Here is a 26947-nt window from a genome sequence, read left to right on the forward strand (position 1 = left end):
TCGCGCTCATGATCATGATCATGATCATCACGATCATCATTATCATAATGATGCTAATCATTTATCAATTACATTTTCATTTCTTTGAATAAGATAAAATCGTCAAAAGGTGTTCTTCATGATGTAAATTAGAGTCAAATGTGTAACTGGTTACTGCACAGGGTCAAAGGTCATATATTGTTTCAATCTATCTTCCCTAGATTCATGATGATCAAGGAGACACAATTTAATCTTGACATATGAATAGATCATAATGGGAGAAGCATATGAATGGGAGAAGCAAAATAATATATCGTGTAATGCATTATTCGTTATGTAAACCATTATCATACGTATCACCTAATTCGTCTAAGTGACGAATTAAAGTCTAGTATTTATTTTGTGTCTGTATAGAAGAAATTATTAGGTGATACGTACGTAAACGTATCACCTTTTGATTTCGTCAAGATTTTCTTTATTATTTTTATTATTCTGCCATGAATTTGTTCGCAGGATATCTCAAGAATGAAAAAAGCCATAATCATGAATCTTTCAATGATGATAGATCTTAGTCTAACTTAGAACTGTGTGACTTTTCAAAGACTCAAAGTCATCGTGACGTCATCCAGGCGCCATTTTGTGAAAATCAACTCATGATCATATCTTCATAACAGAAAGCCATTTCTCATTCATATTTATCACGATCAAGGTCAATATCTGTCCCGTCAATTTCAGGTCAATAAATGCGTTCAAAAATGCGCGTACGCGTACGTGCGCGCGTTAATGCGCGCGTAAAATTTTATATTGCTCAAAATCGTCTTAATTTTTTTTTGCATACGTTTCAGGCCATTATAAGCATTCATAAAAAATCGCGCAAAACACGCATTTTTGCGCGTTTTCGTTCGTCACGGCCGAACGAAAAATAATTCCTCCGCAAAAACTTTTGACAGGATATTCCTCATAATTTTCCGAACAATTTGATACCAAGTTTATCTCTTTATCACTATTAATAACGGAATGAGCGTCCGTTCAAGATAACCGTCCGCACTCGCGATTTTTGTAATACATAGCATATACGGGCAAAAACATGCCTATAAAAAGTCCATTGGGATGAATAAGGATTGCCAATTTTTTTTTCATATTTAGATAGAGTATGAGTCGAAGGTATGATTTCATATCTCATTTGGCCATTAAGTACATCTTGACGTCATCATAATGGCCTTGGAAGTCAAAAATACAAAAATGCATATTATGACGTCATTATGTTTATGGGAAATTTAGTGTATTTCTCTTAATATTCATCGATTCTCTTCTAGATTTTAATATGTTGTAGTCGAGGCAATCGTCTTTGAGATCAGTTTACACCAATTTTCATTTAATTGATGTCATCATAGTACAAAATTCAATTAAAGGCCACATGTCAGAATTTTCTTAATTTGCGTGTTATGTCTATGGAAGGTGAATTTTGTTCACATCATGAATATTCATGACATTGATCTTTGAGCACTATCTAGCTTATGAGTACTCTATGTTCTCCCAAATTTTGATACGGTGTAGCTAATAAATTATCTTCAATATTGACGTACATCATTTATCATTTTGATGACATCATCTTAGTGAAAATTTCAATTAAAGGCGACATGTCAGAATTTTCTTAGTTAGCGTGTTAGGCGACTTTTTCTGAAATCCTGATTCTACAAATCTCTATCGAATACCTGAAGGGGGCGCTATACCACTCTTAATCATGGTCTTTATCGTATTTATGATCACTATCATTAGATCATCATCGGCACACTTTCATGATAACAAAATAGCACGTATCACCTAATTCGTCAAAGTGACGAATTAAAGTCTAGTTATTATTCTTCCTCAATTTTGTTCGCAGGATTTCTCAAGAATGGCAAAAGCCATTGTCATGAAACTTTCAATGATGATAGATGTTAGTCTAACTTAGAACTGCATGACTTTTCAAAGACTCAAAATTATCGTGACGTCATCCAGGCGCCATTTTGTGAAAACCAACTAATGATCATATCTTCATAACGGAAAAATATTTCTCATTCATAATTATCACGATTAAGATAAATATCCGTCCGGTCAAGTTGAGGTAAAAAAAAAAAAGCGCAAATGCGCGCGTGCGCGTTCGTTCGGGCGTTTACGCGCGCGCAAAAATTTAAAATGCTCCAAATCATCCCAAATTTTTTTGGCATACGTTTCAGGCCATATGGAGCATTTGATAAAAAATTACGCACACGCGCATGCGCGCGCGTTTTCGCGCGTACTGGCATTTTGCAACATAGAATCGCCGATTTTTTTTCTGTCATCATATTCGGTACATTTTTCCAAGCATTTTGATAATTTGTTCACCTTTTATTAACGCAATGAGCGTCCGTCAAAGTTGACAGCACGCGCGGATTTGCGTAATCTTTATCCACAATACATGGGCAAAAACATGCCTATATAAAATTCATTGTAACTCTTTAGAATAGATAGAAACTCCTAATATTTTTTCATATTTATATAGATTATGAGTCGGAAATATGATTTCATGTCTCATTTTATCCTCAATTAACTCATGACGTCATCATAATGGCCTCCAAACTCAAAATTTTAATTTGCATATTATGACGTCAGCATATTTTTGGAAAATTGATTGTATCTCTGTAAATATGGATCAATTTTCTTTTTAATTTTGATATGTTCTAGCTGAGACAATTTTCTACAAATGTAATATTCACAATTTTTATTTTTGACAAAAGTATCATGGTGTATTTTTGCGATTAAATGAGGCATGTCAATTTTTCGCATTTTGCGTGTATTCTCTATGGGACATGACTTTTTCTGAAAACTGGATTCTACACTCCTGTCTTTCGCGAGCAAAATCTCCGTTGTTTTAGCTTTGTTTTCGCTGAGCTTTGGATATGTTGTAGCTGGGACAATGAGCTATCAAAAGTGTGTACTTTATTTTTCGATTAGATGCCAGAATTATGCTCATATTTCAATTGCAAAGTAGGATTTCTGAATTCCATTTCCCGTTTACGTGTAATCGCTATGGGAGATGTTTTGGTATATCGGTAACGCACTTGACTTCAAACCTCGAGATCCCTGGTTCGAGTCCGGGTGTCTCCAACACTTTTTTTTTCTCACTTTTTTTTCCTTTTGACCTTCACTGTACCATCTCCTTTGATTATTTAAACACGTAGATTCGCAAATAATGTCATAAATAACGCTTTTTACTTTATTATTACCCTATTTTTACTTAATCCATTACTTTTTGCGTGTAATCCCTATGGGAGATGACTTTTTCTCAAATCTGGAGTCTACATTCCTGTCTTTTGCGAGCAATATCGCCGTTATTTCGGCTTGGATTTTGTTGATTTTTTAGTATGTTGTAGCTGAGACTATATGCTATCTAAATCAACCCTCATTTTTTCATTAAGATGTCATGATCGCGCTTATGATCATGATCATTTATTATCATAATGATGATAATCATTTATCAGTTACATTTTCATTTCTTTGAATAAAATAAAAATCGTCAAAAGGTGTTCTTCATGATGTAAATTAGAGTCAAATGTGTAACTGGTTACTGCACAGGGTCAAAGGTCATATATTGTTTCAATCTATCTTCCCTAGATCCATGATGATCAAGGAGACACAATTTAATCTTGACATATGACTAGATCATAATGGGAGAAGCATATGAATTGGAGAAGCATTTTACAAAAAAATATATCGTGTAATGCATTATTCGTTATGTAGACCATTATCATACGTATCACCTAATTCGTCTAAGTGACGAATTAAAGTCTAGTTATTATTTATTTTTATTATTCTTCCTCGAATTTGTTCGCAGGATATCTCAAGACTGAATAAAGCCATTATCATGAAACTTTCAATGATGATAGATCTTAGTCTAACTTAGAACTGTGTGACTTTTCAGACAGTCAAGGTCATCGTGACGTCATCCAGGCGCCATTTTGTGAAAATCAACTTATGATCATATCTTCATAAAGGAAAGCCATTTTTCATTCATATTTATCATGATTAAACTCAATATCCGTCCGGTCAATTTCAAGTCAATAAATGCGCGCAAAAATGCGCGTACGCTTATGTCCGCGCGTTTACGCGCGCGAAAAAAATTAAAATGCTCCAAATCATCCCAATTTTTTTTTACATCCGTTTCAGGCCATATGGAGCATTTGATAAAAAAATTACGCACACGCGCATGCGCGCGCGTTTTCGCGCGTACTGGCATTTAGCAATATAGAATCGCCGAATTTTTTCTGTCATTATATTTGGTACATTTTTCCAAGCATTTTGATAACTTGTTCACCTTTTATTAACGCAATGAGCGTCCGTCAAAGTTGACAGCACGCGTGGATTTGCGTTATCTTTATCTACAATACATGGGCAAAAACATGCCTATATAAAAGTCATTGTAACTCTTTAGAATAGATAGAAACTCCTAATATTTTTTCATATTTGGATAGATTATGAGTCGGAGATATGATTTCATGTCTCATTTGATCCTCAATTAACTCATGACGTCATCATAATGGCCTCCAAACTCAAATTTTTAATTTGCATATTATGACGTCAGCATATTTTTGGAAAATTGATTGTATCTCTGTAAATATGGATTAATTTTCTTTTTTTAATTTTGATAAGTTCTAGCTGAGACAATTTTCTACAAATGTAATATTCACAATTTTTATTTTTGACAAAAGTATCATGGTGTATTTTTGCAATTAAAGGAGGCATGTCAATTGTTCGCATTTTGCGTGTATTCTCTATGGGACATGACTTTTTCTCAAAACTGGATTCTACACTCCTGTCTTTCGCGATCAAAATCTCCGTTGTTTTAGCTTCGTCTTCGCTGAGCTTCGGATATGTTGTAGCTGAGACAATGAGCTATCAAAAGTGTGCCCTTTATTTTTCGATTAGATGCCGGGATCATGCTCATATTTCACTTGCAAAGTGGGATTTCTGAATTCCATTTCCCGTTTACGTGTAATCGCTATGGGAGATGTTTTGGTATATCGGTAACGCACTTGACTTCCAACCTCGAGATCCCTGGTTCGAGTCCGGGTGTCTCCAACACTTTTTTTTCACTTTTTTTTCCTTTTGACCTTCACTGTACCATCTCCTTTGATTATTTAAACACGTAGATTCGCAAATAATGTCATAAATAACCCTTTTTACTTTATTATTACCCTATTTTCACTTAATCCATTACTTTTTGCGTGTAATCCCTATGGGAAATGACTTTTTCTCAAATCTGGAGTCTACATTCCTGTCTTTGGCGAGCAATATCGCCGTTATTTCGGCTTGGATTTTGTTGATTTTTGAGTATGTTGTAGCTGAGACTATATGCTATCTAAATCAACCCTCATTTTTTCAATAAGATGTCATGATCGTGCTCATGATCATGATCATGATCATCACGATCATCATTATCATAATGATGCTAATCATTTATCAATTACATTTTCATTTCTTTGAATAAGATAAAATCGTCAAAAGGTGTTCTTCATGATGTAAATTAGAGTCAAATGTGTAACTGGTTACTGCACAGGGTCAAAGGTCATATATTGTTTCAATCTATCTTCCCTAGATCCATGATGATCAAGGAGACACAATTTAATCTTGACATATGAATAGATCATAATGGGAGAAGCATATGAATGGGAGAAGCAAAATAATATATCGTGTAATGCATTATTCGTTATGTAAACCATTATCATACGTATCACCTAATTCGTCTAAGTGACGAATTAAAGTCTAGTTATTATTATTATTATAAAATAAAGATTATCTTTTTTGTTATAACTTTCACACAATATTGAGTTTTAACTTTCAAACCTTAAACCAATGAAATGGAATTATGGAAGTTATATTTTAATAGCGTGCAGGATTTCTCGCTCGAATTTGTCGGTGTCTAGAGGCTGCCATATAGATTTAAACTATTTTAAATTGATAGATTAAAGCCACGCATTTATAGAAAAATTAATAATGTTTTTCAAAACGATCTCGGATCTTCTCCAAATCCTTTATTTTAAATATGAGGTTTGGGTGTCAAATTGATACTTGTTTGAAAATATACGTGAAATCTATGAGAATACTATTTAAAAAGCCAAAGGCTTTATCGAATTCAATAATCATGAAATCAGATATAAATGTATGTATATATAAAATACTACAATATGTAACTACTTAGTACTGAATTAAAATTCATACTATTATTGAAAAAATATCATATTTACTCTAATGTGTTTCAAGTATTTTCTTGAATTGTAAAAAAATCTTTCCTTCTCTCTCCTGAAATACTGGTTTGCCCTTGATAAAAGGAAAAAAGGAAAAACCCCATAGTAATGTCACTTCCACACTGTAATCATACCTTCCTATGAATATTTAATGATGTGTAAATCCCGTCAATCGATTCCTGTGATATTTATGGACTCTTATTAGCAATTTTGTTGAACTTAATTTGGCTTGCTTGCATATCAAAACTATCATTAATTATGTTCTGGATTAAAATATTTGTATCGTTGTGTTATCCAATGAGTCTAAATTTATGATCTAACATTCCCTTATGATCTAACATTCCCTTATAACCTAGGGAGATACAAACAAACAAATTGTATGGTTTTGGTTTTATCTGCAAGGACATTATCTTTATTTCAGGTCATCATTATTTTTGTATAGTCATAAACCCCTAACCATCACTTTGCTTGTAATATTATCAAAGGCTTTTATATGATTTCATCTTTTTTGTTTTACTTGTAAAGAAGTGTTTTACTTGTGAAATATTGCTGTAGTCTAGCATGCTACCAACATCATCGATTTGTCCTTTTTTTATGAGGGCAATGTATCAAACCTTATTCTACAGCTGTGTAAAGTGTTGAATTAATGCACACAAGGTGTGATGGTTTAGAATCAAATCATAGTGAAATAATGGCTGGCCCTGTATGCTCTATTTTTTGTCCATGAATAAAAAGAACGGAGAAGAAATAAGAGATAAAAGACAGCTTTTCTTTTTGTAATTTCATTTCATTTTTTCTATTCGTTATTCAAAAACATACATAATTATAACATTGATATTTACAGATAAGTTAAGAACATATAACCAACATAACGAAAGATAAACATACACAAAGTTATATAGACGAATGAGGAAACCGGCAAAAAAGAACATTAAAGTATTATGTGCTGCTGGTCCCTCATGAATATAATATAGAATGTCACCTTTATCTAACACTTCACACCGTACACCTCATTGCATATATATACGAATAATAACATTCTATTCACATAAAAACGTAATTTTTTGTATATCTGTTTAGATGTATTTAAAGTTGGGATTGAGTTTATGTTATATGAGGCATTGGGGCTCAAATGCATATTGAGAATTAGAAGTTCAGAATTGCATAGCGCACATATTTGCAAGGCGCACACAAATCAAGAAAGTACAACATAATACCCCAACAAATAAAAAAAATGCCAACACAATGATCAGATGCAATCCACTCAGATACAGTAATCATACAGATACAATATTCAGATACATTGTCACTAATATCATTTTGCAACTATTAAAAAAACATCTGTATATGAGTATGGGTCTATACTCTATACATCAACATACTCAACCCTTTTCCTCTACATAATGTATCATGATATATTGTAAATCATTTTTCCTTTCTGTCTGCAACCTGCACAGCCCCACAAAAGTACTCTAAAAAATCCTCTTGCGCATTTTGTGACATTATAGCCATCTGAAATAAGCACAGCATTTCACAGGATTATGTGTTTTTCATACCAAGGATCACATAATAGCATCATGCTTTATAACACCTCCCAAACCTTTCAAAGTATAACCATTGCTATGTCGGGTGGTATTGTGTGATGCGATGTATTCTGTAACTAAATGAACAAACAAAAATCATGTCAATATGAAATTTGATTAATTTTGTTTATTTTTTTTTTATTCATTATGCTACTGAGTTGCAGTAATTACTACAGAACTAAAAGCTAAACAACTTGCCCTTCATATACCAATTGACTAAATTATACAAGGTTCAACTTGCTCCGTCTTATTCGAGTGCCCTTCATATACCATTTGACTAAGTTATACAAGGTTTAACTTGGTCCGTCTTATACGAGTGCCCTTTATCTACCGTTTGACCAAGTTATACAAGGTTCATCCTGGTCCGTCTTATACGAGTGCCCTTCATATAGCATTCGAATAAGTTATACAAGGTTTAAGTTGGTCCGTCTTATACAAGTGCCCTTCATATACCGTTTGACTAAGTTATACTAGATTTAACTTGGTCCGTCTTATACGGGTGCCCTTCGTATACCGTTTGACTAAGTTATACAAGGTTTAACTTGGTCCGTCTTAAACGAGGCCCTTCATATACCATTTGACTAAGTTATACAAGGTTTAACTTGGTCCGTCTTTATCTACTGTTTGACTAAGTTATACAAGGTTCGACTTGGCCCGTCTTATACGAGTGCCCTTTATATACCGTTTGACTAAGTTATACAAGTTTTAACTTGGTCCGTCTTATACAAGTGCCCTTCATATACCGTTTGACTAAGTTAAACAAGGTTTAACAAACATCAACTTCTTGATATAGCTTTTAAATTCTACTAATTTATACATAAACAGATTATTTACATAACCAGATAAAAATTATTGCAAAAAAATGTTTTTGGCATCATTAATAAGTACCCCAATAGTTATCGTGCCCACTCAAAGCCACTCTTTTCTCAATGAAAGATCTTGAATATATTTCATGAATTTTTTTTTATAATGTCGCAGTTTTATGTTTCTTTGTTTCAAGAATCAAATTTTAATTCAAATTTCTAAATATTTTCAGTTCAATTTCAATTTTCACAATTATAATACAAAGATTTCTCAAAGATATCATTTATCCCAAGTAGGAACATATACCTTCAAATTTTCTTATTTCTATAAGGGCCCAGAAGTTTGGAATAATTAAGATGATACCATAAGGGAAAGCCCGATTCTGAACACGTAAAAGGAGATACATGTATAAAGTCACTGTTATTGAGCAATTCGTAAAAGAAAAGAATACGAGTCAGGTATTTCATGTAATTGTGTGTGCGTGTGCGCGGGTGACTGTGTGTGTTTGTATTGGTTTGTCTTTGGGTAGAATTGTACGTGTTTAAGAATTAGTAAGAGTGTTATAGTTTAACTTAATAAATACAGATAAGAATACTAACAACCGGAATCAACTCGGTTAACATAAGTTGTGCCGGGTGAATTATTAGAATATGAACAAGTAAAATGTAAAAAGGATTCATAACATCATCTTTAATAGACCATTTTCGTAACCAAATTTTACATTTAAGAGCATCGATACGAATCATTTCATTCACCTGTTACGAATAATTGTATTTCAATATTTAGAATGGAAATTGCATATAAATACTACGTGTTGTTAGGTAGCGCAAGCCATAATGTTTGTCCTACCTGGCAATAACTAATGTATGCAATTTGAATTCTGACTATTGAGATACATTTTAATTTGTTATGGATGAATTAAATAACTCGTATCGAGGCACTTCACAAAGGCATATGCATACATACGGTTACATTATCGGATGCTCTCGAGTTTTATTAATTCATAATCTTCAAGATAGTCGTCTTAAACAATATACTCTATCCTATCCATTGGAATTTGGACTGCCCCTTTTGCTTTATTTTGTTGGAAATCAATGCTCTCTCTCTCTCTCTCTCTCTCTCTCTCTCTCTCACGTAAACACAGTTACACTCTCTTCTATAGAACAATGGGTTGTCTTTGATCGGGTCCAGGGGCCGTCTTAGAGCCCCTGACGATGGTCCAAGGGGCGTAGACCCAGACGCCTTCGAGTTTCAGAAATTCAGAAACTTCAAGATAGCCGTCTTGAGCGATAGGAAATATAACATATGCCTTGAAATATACTCTGTTCCTATTGTTTTATTTCGTTGGAAATCAGATCTCTCTCTCTCTCTCTCTCTAACACACACACACACACGCGCGCGCGCGCACACACACACACACACACACACCCGCACACACACACACACACACACACACACCAATTCTCTTAAGGACCGTTCTGTAGGACAAAGGGTTGTCTTGGAATAGGTCCAGGGTAACCATTTCTATCTTTACGGATGGGGTCCAGGGGCCCGCCTTACCCCTGTCGGGTCTCAGGGGCAGAGCCCATGCATGTCGGCGGTCCAGCTAGGGGCGGATGCTCTTAACTTTTTAACAATCTAGAACCTTAAACATGACCGTCTCGAGCAACAGAAATTGTAATTTTCTCATTGAAATTCACACATCCCCTATCATTTCTATTCGTTAGAAATCATCTCCCTTTCTCTCTTAAAGCAAATTTAGATAGAACTATTTTGTTTGTACTGTTCTATTTTCGCCCGAAGTATTCGAAGGCACATTGCCAACTCATCGGCGATGTAATCTGTTTGTATAAAATTTTACAGTTTCAGTTTCTTCTGTTTTCTTTCTCTCTCTCTCTCTCCCCCTTTCCCTCCTCAGAACAATGACAGCGAAAGGTCCTCTGGAAGACCTCTTGGAAGTTAGGATGCTTGAGTCCGTAGATGATCGGATTGACTACGCTATTTGCCGATAATAACATGATACTGTAGAATGTGAACACGCTAGTGCCGGGGATGAGTAGATATATACTGGTTGCTAGGAAACAGAACACAAAGACACATACGACCATAAAGAGATTCTTAGTGATCTGGATTTCCTTTCGCTTAATAGATTGGATCATGGGTGGACACGATTCTCGAGATACAGATGAATCCTTGCTCTGTGCTGCATGTGAACTGTTCTCTTCCTTGATGTCATACTTGTCTCGAAAGTGTTTATTGTGTTGCAAAACATGGAGCCAGATAAGAATGTAAAACATTATGGTTAACGTCAAGTTAACGGCAACTACAGTTCCTTGTATAGTGACATAATAATAGTCAAGCGGGTTTGTGTCTGTTGTACAACATAGGCTGTAGTATTGAGAATAGCCAAGTGTCCCGATTCCCAGAACAGGAGGTACGACCATCAACGCCACAGACACTATCCAGATGATCACCACTAATGTAGCGATTTTCTTTGGAGAGTGGAAGCCCCGTTGACCACGGACGAACTTCGTGATGACATACCAGCGCACGATGGAGATGAGGGCTAGAGTCGAGGAGCTACAGCAAATACAAGTGATGAAGACCCCTGCAACCGTTGCGCAGACAAAATCACGTAGAGGATATCCTTCTGCTTGACTTAGAAGACCCACCACCTGGAATGGAATGCAGAGACACGTTACTAAATCAGCGAAAGCCAGATTGACCAACAGTATGTTAGTGATCGTACGAAGTTTCTTGGTGACGACGACGGCGATGATGACGAGGGTATTACCGAACAGACCGATCAATGTCAATCCAATCAAGACTGATGCAACAATAGCTCGATGATGGAAAGGTATGTCACTGTGAGTTTCTGTTCCCGTTTCTAAACCTGTCCCATCTATCTCCGTAGCTTCTATTGTGAAGTAATCAACATGGAGCTGCGACGTGTTTTCCATTATTTCAACGTAATATTTGATTTGAGAATTTCAGAACCAGATTCAAAAGCTGCAGATTTCGTGCGATTTGTCACCTCAATGAAACACTAAAGCATTGACTTGTGAACGAAGGGTGGTATTCAGCGCTTTATATCATCAGGAAAGAGCTTCATAGTACCAGTTAAGATGATGATTAATATTATTATATCGACACCTCCTCTTCTCCGCTTCATACCTAATTGACAAGTACATGTAGCCCTACATTATGATTGGTTAGTTGCAACAAATAAACCTTCATTTACTATAAATGTTTCATATTGATGAATAGTTTTCCTATTATCTATTTGCTCTTCCAACACCAATTTGTTAAGCAATTATTATCCCAACCCGGTCGCCGGTAGACCAATGAGAAGAAAGTATTTATGTTTGCTGTATTATAAATAATTCATTACAGTAACTTGAGTTATACATCATTGTCGAACTTTAAATTAATCATTTTGGAAAGCCGTTTTGATAAGGGGGCGATGAATATATAATCAGCAACTTGCAACTAAATTATATAGTTCCGTTTTGTGGGAAACTAGGGTTTCTGGTATCCTTGAATTGTAAATTGTATTAATTTCACATTATATAATATTACAGTGCCATTGGATTCATGAAACCTTCATGGGTTAACCCAATATATCTCTGTTGTGAGTAGCACGGCGTATGAATACAGAAATCGCTTTATCAATGATTTAGCCTAACTTCCAATTGGCAATCTCCGAAGAACAACATGCACTACAATATTAATAATGAATAAACGAAATTATGGACTTGGTAGTTAAGGCACTAGCGCATTGAATAGGTTTCGAACCCGGGGACCTCCCGGTTACGAGACCGCAGCTCTACCACTGAGCCATCGCGCCTCACTCTTTCTTTTTCTTATGGATTTGATATACATCGATTTTTAGTTTATTGGCAGCAAACCATCCATGCATATTTCTTATTCTAATGTCTAAAACAGTGTTTTTTTACACTGTCTTTATCAACAACATTTTATCTACAACAAACTAAAACTGAATAGTAGATCAATAGATCATATTTAATAGTCAAACATAGAAATTGACCATCGGCTATTTGGTTTTTAAGGGTACTCGAGTAATTTCTCTACTATAAATATAATTTATAACAAATATATAGTTACCAACATTTAAAAACAGTTTCCTGGTTGAACAAAAATCTTCATCATCTCTGTTAAATTGAATTGAAATAACTCAACGGTGCATTATTTCCCTAAAAGATTATTGTTGAGCCAAGCTAGTCTCTATACACATGGAGTCCAAACGGGTCAATGATAATTTGTCACAGGGGTCGATCCATGAATTGGTAAAAGGGGGCAGAATGCCGAAATCGGATTCTAAATTTCAAACGGGGCACAAAAAGAAACATGGGGGGAGAAAAAAAGGAGGGGTACAGTGACCTGTTAAGAAAAGGGGGAGATGGGACGATGAACGGCCCCTCCCTATACAGCCGCTTCTGATTAGTCACAACCGGTTGATTTTTTTTCTTCTCGTTTTCACCGTAGACTTCTCCAAATGTTAATCTTAAAAGAAGGAATGTATACAGGAAAAATAGGAGGGGCTGGCTCAGTCACCTAAGTGGCCAGTCAAAACGAGGGATCGACGAGCCGGTGTACCCCTTCCTCATGTTTTTCCCCTTCCACAGGGTTCCTTCATTAAATAAAATCGTTCACATTATACAAGAAGAGATATATATACATGCAGAATTACAAAATGATATTCTTGGCCATTAAAAATATGATAAGATCATACATTTATAGATATCAGTTACAAATTGCAGTTCATTTTTAAATTACCATGTTGATTCGTTATCGAAGGCTAGGCTAGATGGCGAAACCAAAGAAGGGTCTTTCCACTCCGCAACGATGTCTTTGAAAGTTGGGATGTTTGAGACTATAATACTATAGTATTTATATTGATTGGATTGGCTACGCTGTTCATCAATATAATCACGTAGGCGTAGCCATATAGATTGAAACTATCTGAAATTGATAGATCATAGTAAAGCCACGCATTTATAGAAAAATCAATAATGATTTTCAAAACGATCTCGGAGTAAAGCATAACAATGAAGGGGAACAAATACGGATCAGAAAGAACCCTTATTATTATTATTATTATTATCATTATTATCATTAGTATTATAATAATTATAATTATTTTGATTATCATTATTAGTATTTATAGGAGGGCAGAACCCGCGTCGCGATCGGGGTTCAGTCATTCACGCCTGAGAGCTATAGGAAGTGAGCAATCAAAATGAGTGGGTGATTCGCATGTGATATAATTATCCAAATTACCTGGATGAAAGCTGTTTCAAGTTACTTTTTCCCTGAAAATTATTTAAAAGGTGATTAATTTCCTCGTTTTTCGCAGCGGAATTGAAAATGGCAAATAAATGCACAATCATATATTACGTAACAGGAACTAAAGGTACCGCTTAGTACAAAGACTATGAAACCTTCGTCATGCACGTGACCTGAATCACATGACCAACTTCTCGCAAAGTCGTCTAGTATAGTCGATCTCATAGAGATATATACTTAATAAGGCTAGAGTGCGGACTCGTCATACGCGCCCGTTCAAAGCTCTGTGCGCGCATGGAGCGCGGTCCGCCATTACTAAGGAGGGCACAACTTCGAGAAATACCCGGATGTTCCCTTCGAAACTGTGCTACTGATAAGCAATGTGAAGCTTCATTTTTCGAGTTGATTTATCGGTTTTCGAGTATGAAACGTTATAATTGTGGTATTTTGCATAATGCATGAACCCTACTCATGCCTCAGTCATGGTATCTGGTGTAGGTCAAGATTAATTACGGGTGTTATGGTGAGGTAAAAGGGACACAAAAAGCTATTTATATTTCAGTGTATCTTCAATTTTTCTTCCTCTTTGTCAATATAAAACTGCGATATTATGACATCAAATATTACTTGGCTTTCAACCAATCAGAATCAAGCATTTGGGACTTGTATTTGATATTTATGTCATGATATTAACCAAAGTTTTATGCTACAGGGCCAATGCCGGGGGTCAATGTCTTTCTAATTCAGTTATTATGAGAGCCAGGGTTTACTGATTTAAAACGCTTTAAAGGTTATATATTCATTTTATGTTTATGGCTATTATAAACAGATTGATACTTATAGATTTGGGATAGAGATGGGTATAGCTAGACACATAAATAGATGGATAGATAGATATAACATAGAAGGATAGGTAGATAATGGAAATGCAGATATAGGACGATACTGAAGATAGGAAGAGGGGAAAGGAAAGAATTGTACACATTTATTTAAAAAAAATTATGTTATTTACTCATCCAATCATTCATCCATCCATCCAAACATTCTTTTTCTTCTTCTCTCACTCATTTTATATCAAATTCACACCTTATGTCTTTCACCTAATCTCTATAAAATTTCTATATGTCTGAAAGAATAATTCAATTTTTTACAGTTCACTATAAATATATATGAATATTCTTTAAAAACAGCTGATCATTGATGTAATAATTATTTATTCACATCACCTTTTTTCTCCATAAATAATATTCTCCTTGATACAGTGTATTTCTTATTTTCTTCATCAACCAGTTTTAGAGAATAAACTTATAATTCAATTTGAAGGAAAAAAATGAATAAATGAACCTTTTATTACCACACGGCACACGTGTGTTGATATTCTACAGCATAGGCATTTAAGTTTTGACATTTTATTATACTGCAATAATACAACACAATTGAAAGGACAGACATTGCAAAAACAACACCTCAGATTTTAGCCCCAAATTTACTGTCACGGATCATAGGCAACACAACCACGACAAATTGATTCGCCACCAAAGACAAGCATTACACATCCCAAAACCGCCACAATAACTCCCAAAACATAAATGTCAGGAGGCCAATGTCTATGTGTCAAGATGTCAGCGATAACGAACACTTTATTAACTAGTCTTGGCTCCAAGCGCACGCAGGCGCGTTACATTTACTAATAATACAAAGACATTTCATCGAGTAATAAATGCAAACCAGAAAAAGTAATTGAGCATATATATTCCAAGTCACCTGTATTGCTATGAAGAACTATAATTGAAGAGACTTACATCTCAGGATACTGCACTACACTATTCAGTGAAACCTCATAGTAACATGGTCTTTTGACATCATTATTCATCAGGTATAATAATAAATTTGAAACTGATTACCCTCAAATGTACACAGTAGATACAACAAGCCAAAGAGTGCACAATCTTATGGGTTTACATCTAGTGACATCTAGTGACATTATTCCATAATTGTTCTGTTATCAAATCTCTTCAAAAGCAGTTTTCCATTTTGGAACAAAATTCAAACCTATGTACAAAACGATCTATGGGTGTGTATATGGTGTGCAACTGTGCATTACACAAGCTTTTCAATTGCAACACATCTGTGAATTCTTCTCGTTTATTGAAAATGGGCTCACTTGATGTGAATTTCTTGCTTTTCATCTTTAATGATGTAAATCACTTGGTTGAGAGCAATCCAGACAATGTTATAAAAAAAGGTCTACATGTTTATCTCAGGTTATCCATACTGTACCTGCAGAATCAAAGCACATGTAGAGTGCAAATAATTTGCAAAAATTATAGCAACTGAATCAGATACAGCAGGTACAATTATGAAGCTAATAGAGTAAATATTCAAATACAGTGTACCTCACAACAACTCAAAATTCAAGTACATTTTGTTTAACCCCTAATTTAATCAACTCTTCTAAGTTCCACTTTAGTTTGCCTTCGTGTAAAGTTAACAAACAGAAAATTATGGTTAGGTTGTGCAACTGTCACAATGTGTCCCAAGAATTTTATTTCATTACACAGAACAAAAGTCTCAGATTGTTCTGTTTTTTTAAAAGATTATTGAAAGCTCTCTCCAGTTTTAAACGGCTTCACAGTCAATCATCCAGTGGATAAGCTATGCAGACAAGAGGCAAAATATAAAAGACTGATCTGTCTTTGTAGTTTGTACGAATGAAGTTCTATGTTTTGGTTTTTTTTCCTGAAAATGCGTTCTCTCCAAAGTTGTGTTGAAGTAGGTCAAGCTGATCCTGGCTAATGAGCTTGCTTTCGTGGACTTCCTGCAAGAGAGTCCTGGTTTTTCCATCTCTCCTGTTTACCTTGTTTCACCACTTGAAGCTGTTTCTTGGCATCCTGCACTTGCTGTCTGGTTATATTCAGTTTCTAATCAACTCAGACAGAAAAAGAATAGTCATGTTCTTTTGTAATGTCATAGGGTTTCTTTGGAGGCACGGGAACACTTTCGGATGTTGTACATGGTTTTGCTGGGAGTCTTGAGCCATGGGTCTGTTTATAGGGAGGATGTCCAGGAAAGACAGTAGGCACAGCTCTAGGAATGAGATGTGGTGTGTAACATCCTTTCCTCTCTTGAGTGTATTCCTGCATTACAATAAAAGCAAATGGAAACAATAATGAGTTTTTTCTCATAACATGACAATTGTTCTACTATTCATGCTATTTCATGTGATTTTTAAGACTGAAACTGAAAGCAGCTTCCAGCCAAATAAATAAAATAATAATAATGTCAGCAAGTCATAAGCAAATTTGATAGAAATAGTGTAGTGTGCGGTGGGATTTTTAGGCTTGCCTAGCCTAGTTGGATAACTCCTGTGATGTGAAATATGGCAGGCTAGCCTGGCTTAGACCAAAAGCTTCAGTCTCTCTATATTGTCGGTTGTTCTACTGAGACTGCGTCTGGCTCCACTAGACCTCTGATTATATTATGGGGAATGTCAACAAATGTCAGTTTTATTAAAGAAATGACCCATATCAGACGGTTATTTCTGTCTAACCTGGCTTTGCTGTTCAGGCTTTAGAAATTAGAGACTAGAGTTTAGATCTAGAGTCTAGATCTATCATCTAGCTCTAGTCTAGTCTAGTTAAAATATAAAGAAGCTGACATTTGATTTTTAATTTATCTTGAAATTAGATAAGATCAAATTAATTATATCATTTTCTTCTAGACTTTTCTTTAATAGAATCAAGCTCATGGAGTTATATTTCCGAGTTGGACTCTCTGACTCTTGGAGTTGCGAGCGACTCCAGCGCAGCAGAATTTTCCCATCACCATCCCCAGAACCTTAAAGGTAAAGACCAGTATTGGTAACGCCCCAATTTCAAAAAATGAAATGGAAGCTCTCATTACCAATCATGTGAAAGAATATGTTTTGACTAATACATGATGATAAAAAATTTGCCGGGAAACCGCCTACTAATTCATATATTTGGTAAATTTATTTCTCTCATGGTCGTGTGAGAGAGATAGGGTAGTCCCATATACATCTTTCTGTGTATAGTGCTTGTAACTTTACGAAGAATGGGCCAAATTTCTTATCATTTTGATGATTCCAGAACCTTGCAGATGCTAGATGCTAGATGATCAACCTTTTCTGATCGATTCCACAACGTTTCTTTCACAATGCAATCGCATGACCATTACTGGTCTTTACCTTTAACCCATGCCTGCCCCAGCCCGGCGGGCGTGGACTGGCGCGCTCCGCTGCTGCAGGAGCTGCCGTGGCTTGTCATGAGACAACCCGGGTACAGACTACAGTCACTGCATTATCTGCATAAACTACATTTTTAGCTCTAAAATCTCCTTATTAATCAACATAACATTAAGAAGAACTTACTTGTGAAATATTATGCAGTTCCCTTTCTTTCTTCGGTTCGAACATCCAAATGCAACGCACGAACCTGGCTTCTTCAATTTGTCCACGTATGTTGTGCACAGTATCTTGTTGGGTCGTCCGTTTTTCTGCCCTCCTTAGTAATGGCGGCCACCGCTCCAGCTCGGAGCAGCAATTTGAGCGAGTACGCCCTCTAGTGTTTAGTAGTATATATCTCTATGGTCGATCTACATATAAACAGAGAAACACGTACCCGGTACATTACAAAAGTCGCTCAAAATCAAGTTTGTGTGCTCTGTCAACCTGCCAAGTTGAGAGTCGGATTCGGAGACAACAGGAATCGGAATGCACCCAAATCAAGGTAAATGAAAACGAGTTTCTATGTAGATCGCTTTTTTAATTACTTACGGGGGAAACAATCAGGATAAAATGAGAAATAAGTAAGAATGAGCAGCAGACTGTCGGTCAATCACTACGGGGTTGTCGGCAGTTTGCACCCCAGTGGTTCGGGTATGGTGTTGGTCGATTTCTGTACCTTCCGTGGTGGTCGATTTCTGTACCTGCCGTGGCTGATGCAATCGCAGTCTAGTTTGCAAGCACAGACCCTTGTCAGTCATTTTGCGAAGAAAAGGGGGACTTACCAGCAGGGAAAAGAACGCCTCTCAGAAAAGGTGCTCCAGGGGTAGACCGAAAGCTTCAGTCTCTATACCGTCGGTTGTTCCACTGAGACTACGTCTGGCTCCACTAGACCTCCGGTTATAGAGACAGAACGATCGCCTATGCCAGCCTATGTTGAAGATATCACGGCTAGATTTTAGCCGCTAGGCCCCTCCCACAAACATGACAAACTTGCCATGGCCGTATTGTTATGCCCCCAAAATCCCCCAAAATGTCATTTTACCTCGTCCATATCCAATTTTAAATTAGGCCTAGATCTAGGCTATAATACATCGGTTCCACTTACTAATTTGATGGAAATAATCCGTTTAATGGTCCCTTTTAAGGAAATTATGGGTCAAAATCGACATCCATGTTGAAAATCTTGCAAGCCGTGTTAAACTCTCACTGCCGTCAATCTCATCCCTTCTAGTCTACGCCGAAGGCAAAATGATTATGAAGGAAAAACTGTGCGCCATCTACACGTTCGTAATGGCGGTATCACAGTTTTTTCCTTCATAATCATTTTGCCTTCGGCGTAGACTAGAAGGGATGAGATTGACGGCAGCGAGAGTTTAACACGGCTTGCAAGATTTTCAACATGGATGTCGATTTTGACCCATAATTTCCTTAAAAGGGACCATTAAACGGATTATTTCCATCAAATTAGTAAGTGGAACCGATGTATTATAGCCTAGGCCTAATTTAAAATTGGATATGGACGAGGTAAAATGACATTTTGGGGGATTTTGGGGGCATAACAATACGGCCATGGCAAGTTTGTCATGTTTGTGGGAGGGGCCTAGCGGCTAAAATCTAGCCGTGATATCTTCAACATAGGCTGGCATAGGCGATCGTTCAGTCTCTATAACCGGAGGTCTAGTGGAGCCAGACGAAGTCTCAGTGGAACAACCGACGATTATAGAGACTGAAGCTTTCGGTCTACTCCAGGGGCAGCAATTTATATTAATGACTGGGGGGGGGGGGACAAAATGCGAGGGACGAGGCAAGGCCCACACATAGGAGCACCATCACTATCCTGGCTGTGTAGTAAAAGCTGTGCTTTTGATTCTCAACATTTCAAACACCACTGTACAAAACTCAACTGATTTCACTCGAAATCGGTACTTTAGTTACAATTGATGACACCTAAAGAGCAGTAAAATACATTTTTTTTAACTTAGATGTTAAAAAGAATAATTTAAAAATTCAAATTGTAAGTCTAGTGTCAAACTTTGCTTACAGCTGCATCGACATGATTGTGTACAGTCTATGCAATATTGTGTGGTGTGTGTATTTGTGTATGGGTCTAAAAATACCCGCCTCACAGCAATCATGCAGTGCTAGAGGTCAATACGCATTTGCATTGACTCTCTATGCTTTGCTGGAGTGGCAAGGCCAAGGGAGCTAGCGTGCCCGGTATTCGGTCCATTCCCAGTATCGGTCAGACAGCCGTTTCAACAGCTGTAACAATTTAACAAATAATTTATGAGCCACAAAACTTGCACAAATCAGGCAGCTGAACAAATTTTCTTAAGGGTACTGGAAAGATCTCCAACTTAGCTCGAAATTGGTCAGTGTCGCACAACTTTCTGCACTTCCACGTTCTGTTAGCACATGCGCTAACATGCATAGCCATATGTAGAAGTCTATTGCGAAACAACTAGGTGTGCTGTCGCAATAAATTTAGTATGTGTGTGAAGAGTAGCTCTTCCGTGTTCGCTCCATCGCAGCGAATTTGCAAATGGCGCACTTGCCGATGTGCAAGAGGTATCCATACGATACCCTTGCCATGCGGTAGCGCTCGTCCAGTATTCGGTCAACGCATTGACATTCAGTGCTTTGTCCAAATTGTGTGAAAATAGTGCGCAAATACGCTTCGCTCCTTGGCAATGGAGATACCACGCACAACGCCTGACCAAATTCTATTCGGCACGACCGAATTCTGGGCAGAAAAATGCGGCTCCCGTCTTCTTTCGGTAATATTTTGCACATCATCATTCTATATTTTAAGTGACTATAAAATCCTGATTGAGGAATAATTCTCTTTTCTTTTGATGGGTAGATTGCTAAATAAAAGAGGTAAGAATTCAAAATATTAGCGATTTCCCCTTAAAGGTACTATGTCCCTTTTGCAGCCAACCTCAAATTCTGTAGAACTTTGGAGGAATTATGATTGCCATGTATGACCTATCTGTGAAATTTAAACGTTAGCAGTGTCCTAATATTCAAATTATGCAAGGAAACCTGTTTACTTGCTAGACTTCACTGTCAGACACTATTGAGTGACTGAATGGCTTTTCCTTCCTTCTTTGGGAGGGCGTCTTGCTCTCTCTTCTGCTGCTCTACGTTTCTGTGATTCTGATACTTGCCCGGTATGTGAGATAAAGACTTAAAGGTAATACAAAGTTTTGGTATGGGGTCAGGAATTTGGTTCAAATGAGCATATTGGAAGCATATGCGATCCTACAATATTCAGTGATCATTGTCGCGGTTGAAATCGAGTCTTAAGTTATGAAATTGTAAATAATAAACTCTTTATGTTGTGCAGCTCCCTCTCAAGGTCAAGATATCGATTAAGCCATCAAACAATGTTTCTTGATTAAAATTGACCAATCGGCTATTCCCGTGTTGAAATGACATATCACAACTACATATTCTGAGATTTTCATGGTCGCAGCTACCATTGTATGGTCGTGAGCGCTATTTGAAATTTATCAACATTAACCGGGAGCACCGGTAAATTTTCGAAAGTAAAAATGTTTCAGGGGCTACATTTTTGAGTGGTTATAATCACATCCACAGGGGCATCCAAATATATCAAAATTGTAAAGAATTACTATCCTGCCTATTTTCAAAATTTCCCGAAACTTTGTATTACCTGTATATAACCTGTAATGAAGGACCTGGACGTAATGTATTTAGAAAGATGTTCACCATTTTCTCTTAGGCGACAATATTTGTATAACCAGGCAGGAAGGGACTCCTGAATTAAAAGAGCAAGCGGAATATTCATTTTTGTAGCACTGATATACAGTGTATGTCTATAAATCTTAATCTTTTAAGCCAGTGACGCCCCCCCCCCCCCACCCCCTCCTGGGGAAAAAAAATGTGTACAGACACATTAATTTTACCTTTTTTTGGAGATTGGCCTCCTCCCCTGTCGCTCAAGGGGGGGGGGGGTTCAATTTTTCAACTTTCTGAGGACCCCCCAACAAAATTAATGCTCAATTACCCCCCCCCCCCCCCCCCACTGACCAACTTATCTACCACCACGATTTTCAAATTTTCTGGGGCAATAAAAAATTAGTGCTCACTAACCTCCCGCCCCCCCCCCCCCCACCCCCCACTGAGTGAAATATTGGCCGGCACGATTTTCAAATTTCAGCACACTAAAGTTCAAATTGATTTCAAATTTGGCCCCCCCCCTAAGAAATCCTGGATCTGCGCCTGTTGTAAGCATACAGTGTAAACTGTGTATACGTGATAGCTACGGAATTTACGGAATACAGATTTTCTACAATACTTAATTGTACATATTGAAGGATATTATGCGAGGGAGCGTAGCGTATGAGCAAGATAATTTGCATTTTTATTAGTCTAAACGCTGCAATTTTGGGCCCTCCAGAGCCTAAAATTGTGTTGCAGTCTTTAGTCAGTATTTGCGATGTCTGCCGAAATGTCAAAGTCTAGGACTAAATTTCTCATTCGGCTGTGTTTGTGCCATAATCTGGGGAAAAAGGGTGGAGCGTGGTAGGTTCATTCATCAATCTACAGAGGCTCCGAGATGGGGAAATTCCATAATATTTTGATACTACAGGAAGGAAGAGATTCTAAGCTTTTCAGGAAATATGTGTCATGGTTCAAACAGAAATTCTAGCAAAAATCGTGAGTTATAAAATTCAAAATGTAATGTTTTTGATTGATGTATGTGCATGGCGTGTTTTGAGTGTCTCTACTGTTCACTGAAGCGAATGAACATCCTACTTGAACTACTTGTATGATATTCTGAGCTGTACAGAAAGTTGCACAAACTGGGGGCCCGGAGGTTAACACTTTACGATGAGCGGCTCATTACCCTAGGACAGGCCTTCTCAACTGGCGGCGCTTGCGGTTAGTCGGAGTGGCGCGCGACTGTTGCAACAACAAAACAAAAAACAGAAAAAAGAGAATATAATATTTTAGAATTAAATACTCAGCTAAATCAAGAAGTTGCAGTCGAATTCGAGCCCTAAATGCCTGTTTTATTAACAAACAGGAAGAAAGGGGGAATTTAACGTTTTTTATCATTTTATACGAATCTAAAAGGTCTGAACAACAATTAGCTTACGATGAGATATTTCAACATTGCCAATATCTGGAAACCTCTCGTTTTTGTTTGTTTAATTTCACTTTATTTTGACATTTCCCGTGTTTATTGCACAAAAAAAAAGAACTACATATAAATATACCTCCATTGTAATTGTACTCAGGAATTTTACTAATTTTTTCACATCAATATGAAATTATGAGTGATTATATTGTGGAATGAAATGGTGCTAAAAATGCCCCATTTGGGCCTTTAGAAAGCCCTAAATCTACCAGCTTCAGGGGGCTCAGCCCCCTGCTACCCCTGTTAGGGCTTCGCCCCTGGACCCCACCCATTTTCGGCTCGGTCACTACGCTCCCTCGCAGCACAGTCGACCTTACAGGGTGGCACTTTAACTACAAATTCTTTTCGTTTTGGCACTTCTAATAAACTAGTTGAGAAGGCCTGCCCTAGGAGGCCCAACTGATATCGGCTGACCTCCCGCCGCCCACCACTGAGATTTTTTTTTGTACTGAGGAACCCTATTGTAAATGTGAGGTCAAGTTGAATTTCTCAATGCAATGGGAGTGATAAACTCCCTTTTGTTGACTGACCTCCCTGGAAATAGTGACTGCTTGTACTTATTTTTGAGGGAAGTTCTAAATTAGTATTATCTTTTGAATGCTGTTGAAATTCAACCTTTTCATTTTGTTTGCCTGCAAACGGGACACAGTACCTTTAAATTGAGATACAAGTGTAGAAGAAGTATACATGTAGTTTGCAGGAACATGCTTAACATGCCGGAGATGGGTTGTTTGCTGTAACATCACGGATATCTCCAATTCCGTTTAACCGCCAGTCAAAACCGGACGGTTTTCGGTTAAACGATTTAAAAAAAAAAAAAAAAAAAAAAAAAAAAAAAAAAAAAAAAAAAAAAAAAATCATTTTTTTTTTTTTTTTTTTTTTTTGCTGACTCTGTCGGCAGCAAGCCAGGTCCGTGTGAAAAAGCGGGAAGGCACCGATTTGTGCTTGCGAACTTGTCACAAATAATAGTAACAATGTCATTTTTAGAAGAATGTGTAAGATCATTAATGTAAATTAAAAACAGTAGAGGACCTAGGATAGAACCTTGTGGTACGCCTTGTGTAAAAATTGGATGAATATTATTATAAACTACATATTGAGATCTATTACAAAGATACTTTCAAACCAAGATGACAGACAAATTGGAGTGTTGTTCTAGTTTCAGAGTGGTGAGTCAACACACAGATTACTGAGCTGGGAGACATTGTCAGGCATAGTGCCAGGTGGAGGGGCATAAATCTAAACTTTAAAAAAAAAAAAAAAAAAAACGGGAAAACGAAACCGTCCAATTGAAAACGGAATCCGCCATGGGCGGTCGGATACCGGATGGTTAAACGTTTGACTACAGCACTAGTTTGACCAGCAAATTAATTGAGTAAACTGGCTAAAAATTCTTGGTGATCATATTCACTGAAAATTATAAACTCTCATTTGCACAATACAGGTTCATGCCAGGGGTCAATCAAGGATTTTCCAAAAGGGAGGGGGGGGGGGGGGTGAAATGTATGGAAATTGAGAGCGCAAAGCTTTTACCCCATGGGGTCCAGGAAAAGTTTGAAATGTAAAATGCTAAAACTGAAATTGTTTTCCTTTTTTATGGGAGGATAAGAAAAGGGGGGTGGTATGCCCCCCACACCCCCTGGATCCGCCCCTGCATGCAATTGCATGTCTGGATGACTAGACTAGCTGTATTAGGCCTTAAAGAGAAGGTTGAGTTCTGGGAAGAGGTGAAAAATAATTTGTGAGCGTTATCATTCTTATTATGCAAGCGTGGAAGAACATCAGATAAGACATGTTCCCTGAAAAGCATGGCTCTTCAAATGCCTTCATATTCTAAATATGTCATGTACATCGTAAAACTTGGGGGGGGGGGGTAGGTTTTTTTACACCACGTGTTTGTGTAGTCCCATATGCATCTTTCTGTGTACAGTGTTTGTAACTTTACCAAGACTTGGCCAATTTCTTATCATTTTGATGATTCCAGAACCTTGCAATACACACAAATTCTTTTATAAATGTAATGCTTCCTGGGAGAAATTTCAATGGTTTAAACATATTTGTGGCTTACACCCAGTAAATAAGATCGATTAATTGATCTGTAATTGAAAAACAAGTCAGAAAAAATTCTTATATGCTAGATGATCAACCTTTTCTGGTCGATTCCACACCGTTTCTTTCACAATGCAATCGCATGACCAGAACTCAACTTCATCTTTAAAGAAAAGATGTTGTATTGCTCTTTAGGTGCCAAAACATGGGTCGGTCAGTCAGAATTTTTTTTTTCCTCCCACTTTGGGCTGATATTTCTCAGTTTGAATGCTTTGAATGTATTTTTTTTTCTCTAAACGGTTACAAAAAAAACCTTTTTAAATTTCAGATTTCAAGATTTTTGGGTCGGTCGCAAAGGGCAATACAACATTTTTTTTTTAGGCCTTACTTCTCGTTATTTGCTATTGTACCTTTCCCCCCAACATCTCTGGTCAGATATACTGTAAGTTGTCAACAGTGTTCAACATTCAGTATAACATTGGTTTGACTGGGTGGAAAGATTACTATTTTAGCTTTGATTAATTGTTTTGTTATTTCCTTGCTCTATTTATGTGGCTTAATTACAATGTGTAGGTGTGTCTGACTACTTGACAAGGGTTTCATTTCTCACATCCTGGTTTTTAGAACTCAGTTAAAAAAGAGCAAACAAAAATAAAACGATAGTATCAGCATGATTTCAAAAAAACAAAGGAAATACATTGAACTGCCAGATATCAAAACATTTCAAATGATTTACAGACCATCAAAAGGAGAAATTTTGTAAATGGCAAATGAAACTGAAACTTTGTTTAACCTTAAATAGCATTTATATGCCCTTTTAATGAAGTCAATTGAAAGAATATATTGCATATCATTGTTTCTGTAGATCTTCTTACATGGTATATCCAGGCACTTGAGCAAAACTTACTAGAAGGTGAATGATTTTCATTTCTAGCAAACTTCCTTCCTTCACAGCAAGTGTAGCACAATTCTTGTAATTAAAGCAGGAAGTAAATTGACTCTTTTTCTTCATCTTCATGTAGGGTAGGAGCAATGAGAAGGAGAATACGGAGAGTACCTCGCAGCTTCCCAACACCTCACTTAATCTAACTTACTACCGGTAGGTGGGAAAGAGAGAGAGAGAGAGAGACCAAGATGGAGGAAGATACCCCCCTCATCACTACCGTGGTTACCCCCAAGAGGCTCCCGTTCTCCCAGCGTCTTTCCTACGGTGTCGGCCATGTACTGAACGACCTCTGTGCTTCAATGTGGTTCAGCTACTTGCTTGTCTACTTTCACAAAGTTCTTGGCTTTTCGTGAGTGACCATTGATTCAAATCATTATTTTTTCTAATTTTCTTTGATAAATATATTTCATGCTACCATTTATAACCAAAGTTGCGGAAAACATATATTTAAAATGTCATAGGACAACTCTTATGTAAGCGGTTAATTAAAATGATGCTAGAAGGGGGTGGTGGTCCTGCTAAGTGTAGATGGATCCTAAAATGTTCAAATACTTTTAGGGTCTTGATTATTTTAAAGGAGCTAAACAAAGAAAAATT

The 26947-nt window shown here is 36.9% G+C and overlaps 2 protein-coding genes and 1 long non-coding RNA gene across 7 annotated transcripts in view; 1 reads left to right on the forward strand and 2 right to left on the reverse strand.

Moving 5' to 3' along the window:
- The window catches only part of LOC105445269 (major facilitator superfamily domain-containing protein 12-like), a 54563-nt gene that overhangs the window by 4863 nt on the left and 22753 nt on the right, over positions 1–26947 (forward strand). For 3 of the 5 annotated variants that reach the window (XM_030976537.1, XM_030976540.1, XM_030976541.1), the window contains exons 1-2: positions 18548–18687; positions 26427–26699. In XM_030976537.1, the coding sequence (XP_030832397.1) occupies positions 26539–26699 (161 nt within the window). In that variant the 5' untranslated portion in view covers positions 18548–18687; positions 26427–26538. Of the gene's footprint in view, positions 1–10550; positions 11490–18547; positions 18688–26426; positions 26700–26947 lie in introns of those variants that run through there. The other 2 variants (XM_030976538.1, XM_030976539.1) reach the window with 2 other exon arrangements.
- On the reverse strand, positions 9789–11592 carry LOC575859 (melatonin receptor type 1B-B-like). The gene is made up of 2 exons (XM_030976440.1): positions 10560–11592; positions 9789–9874 (listed from the first exon to the last, which is right to left on the reverse strand). Exons 1-2 carry the CDS (start codon positions 11590–11592, stop codon positions 9789–9791), a joined length of 1119 nt encoding a protein of 372 aa, XP_030832300.1.
- Positions 15407–18542, reverse strand: LOC115920571. The gene is made up of 2 exons (XR_004062405.1): positions 18330–18542; positions 15407–17076 (listed from the first exon to the last, which is right to left on the reverse strand). It is a non-coding gene; the product is annotated as an uncharacterized LOC115920571 (long non-coding RNA).

This window comes from Strongylocentrotus purpuratus, unplaced genomic scaffold (assembly GCF_000002235.5).
Source record: "Strongylocentrotus purpuratus isolate Spur 01 unplaced genomic scaffold, Spur_5.0 spur5_scaffold_9, whole genome shotgun sequence".
Lineage (NCBI taxonomy): Eukaryota > Metazoa > Echinodermata > Echinoidea > Camarodonta > Strongylocentrotidae > Strongylocentrotus > Strongylocentrotus purpuratus.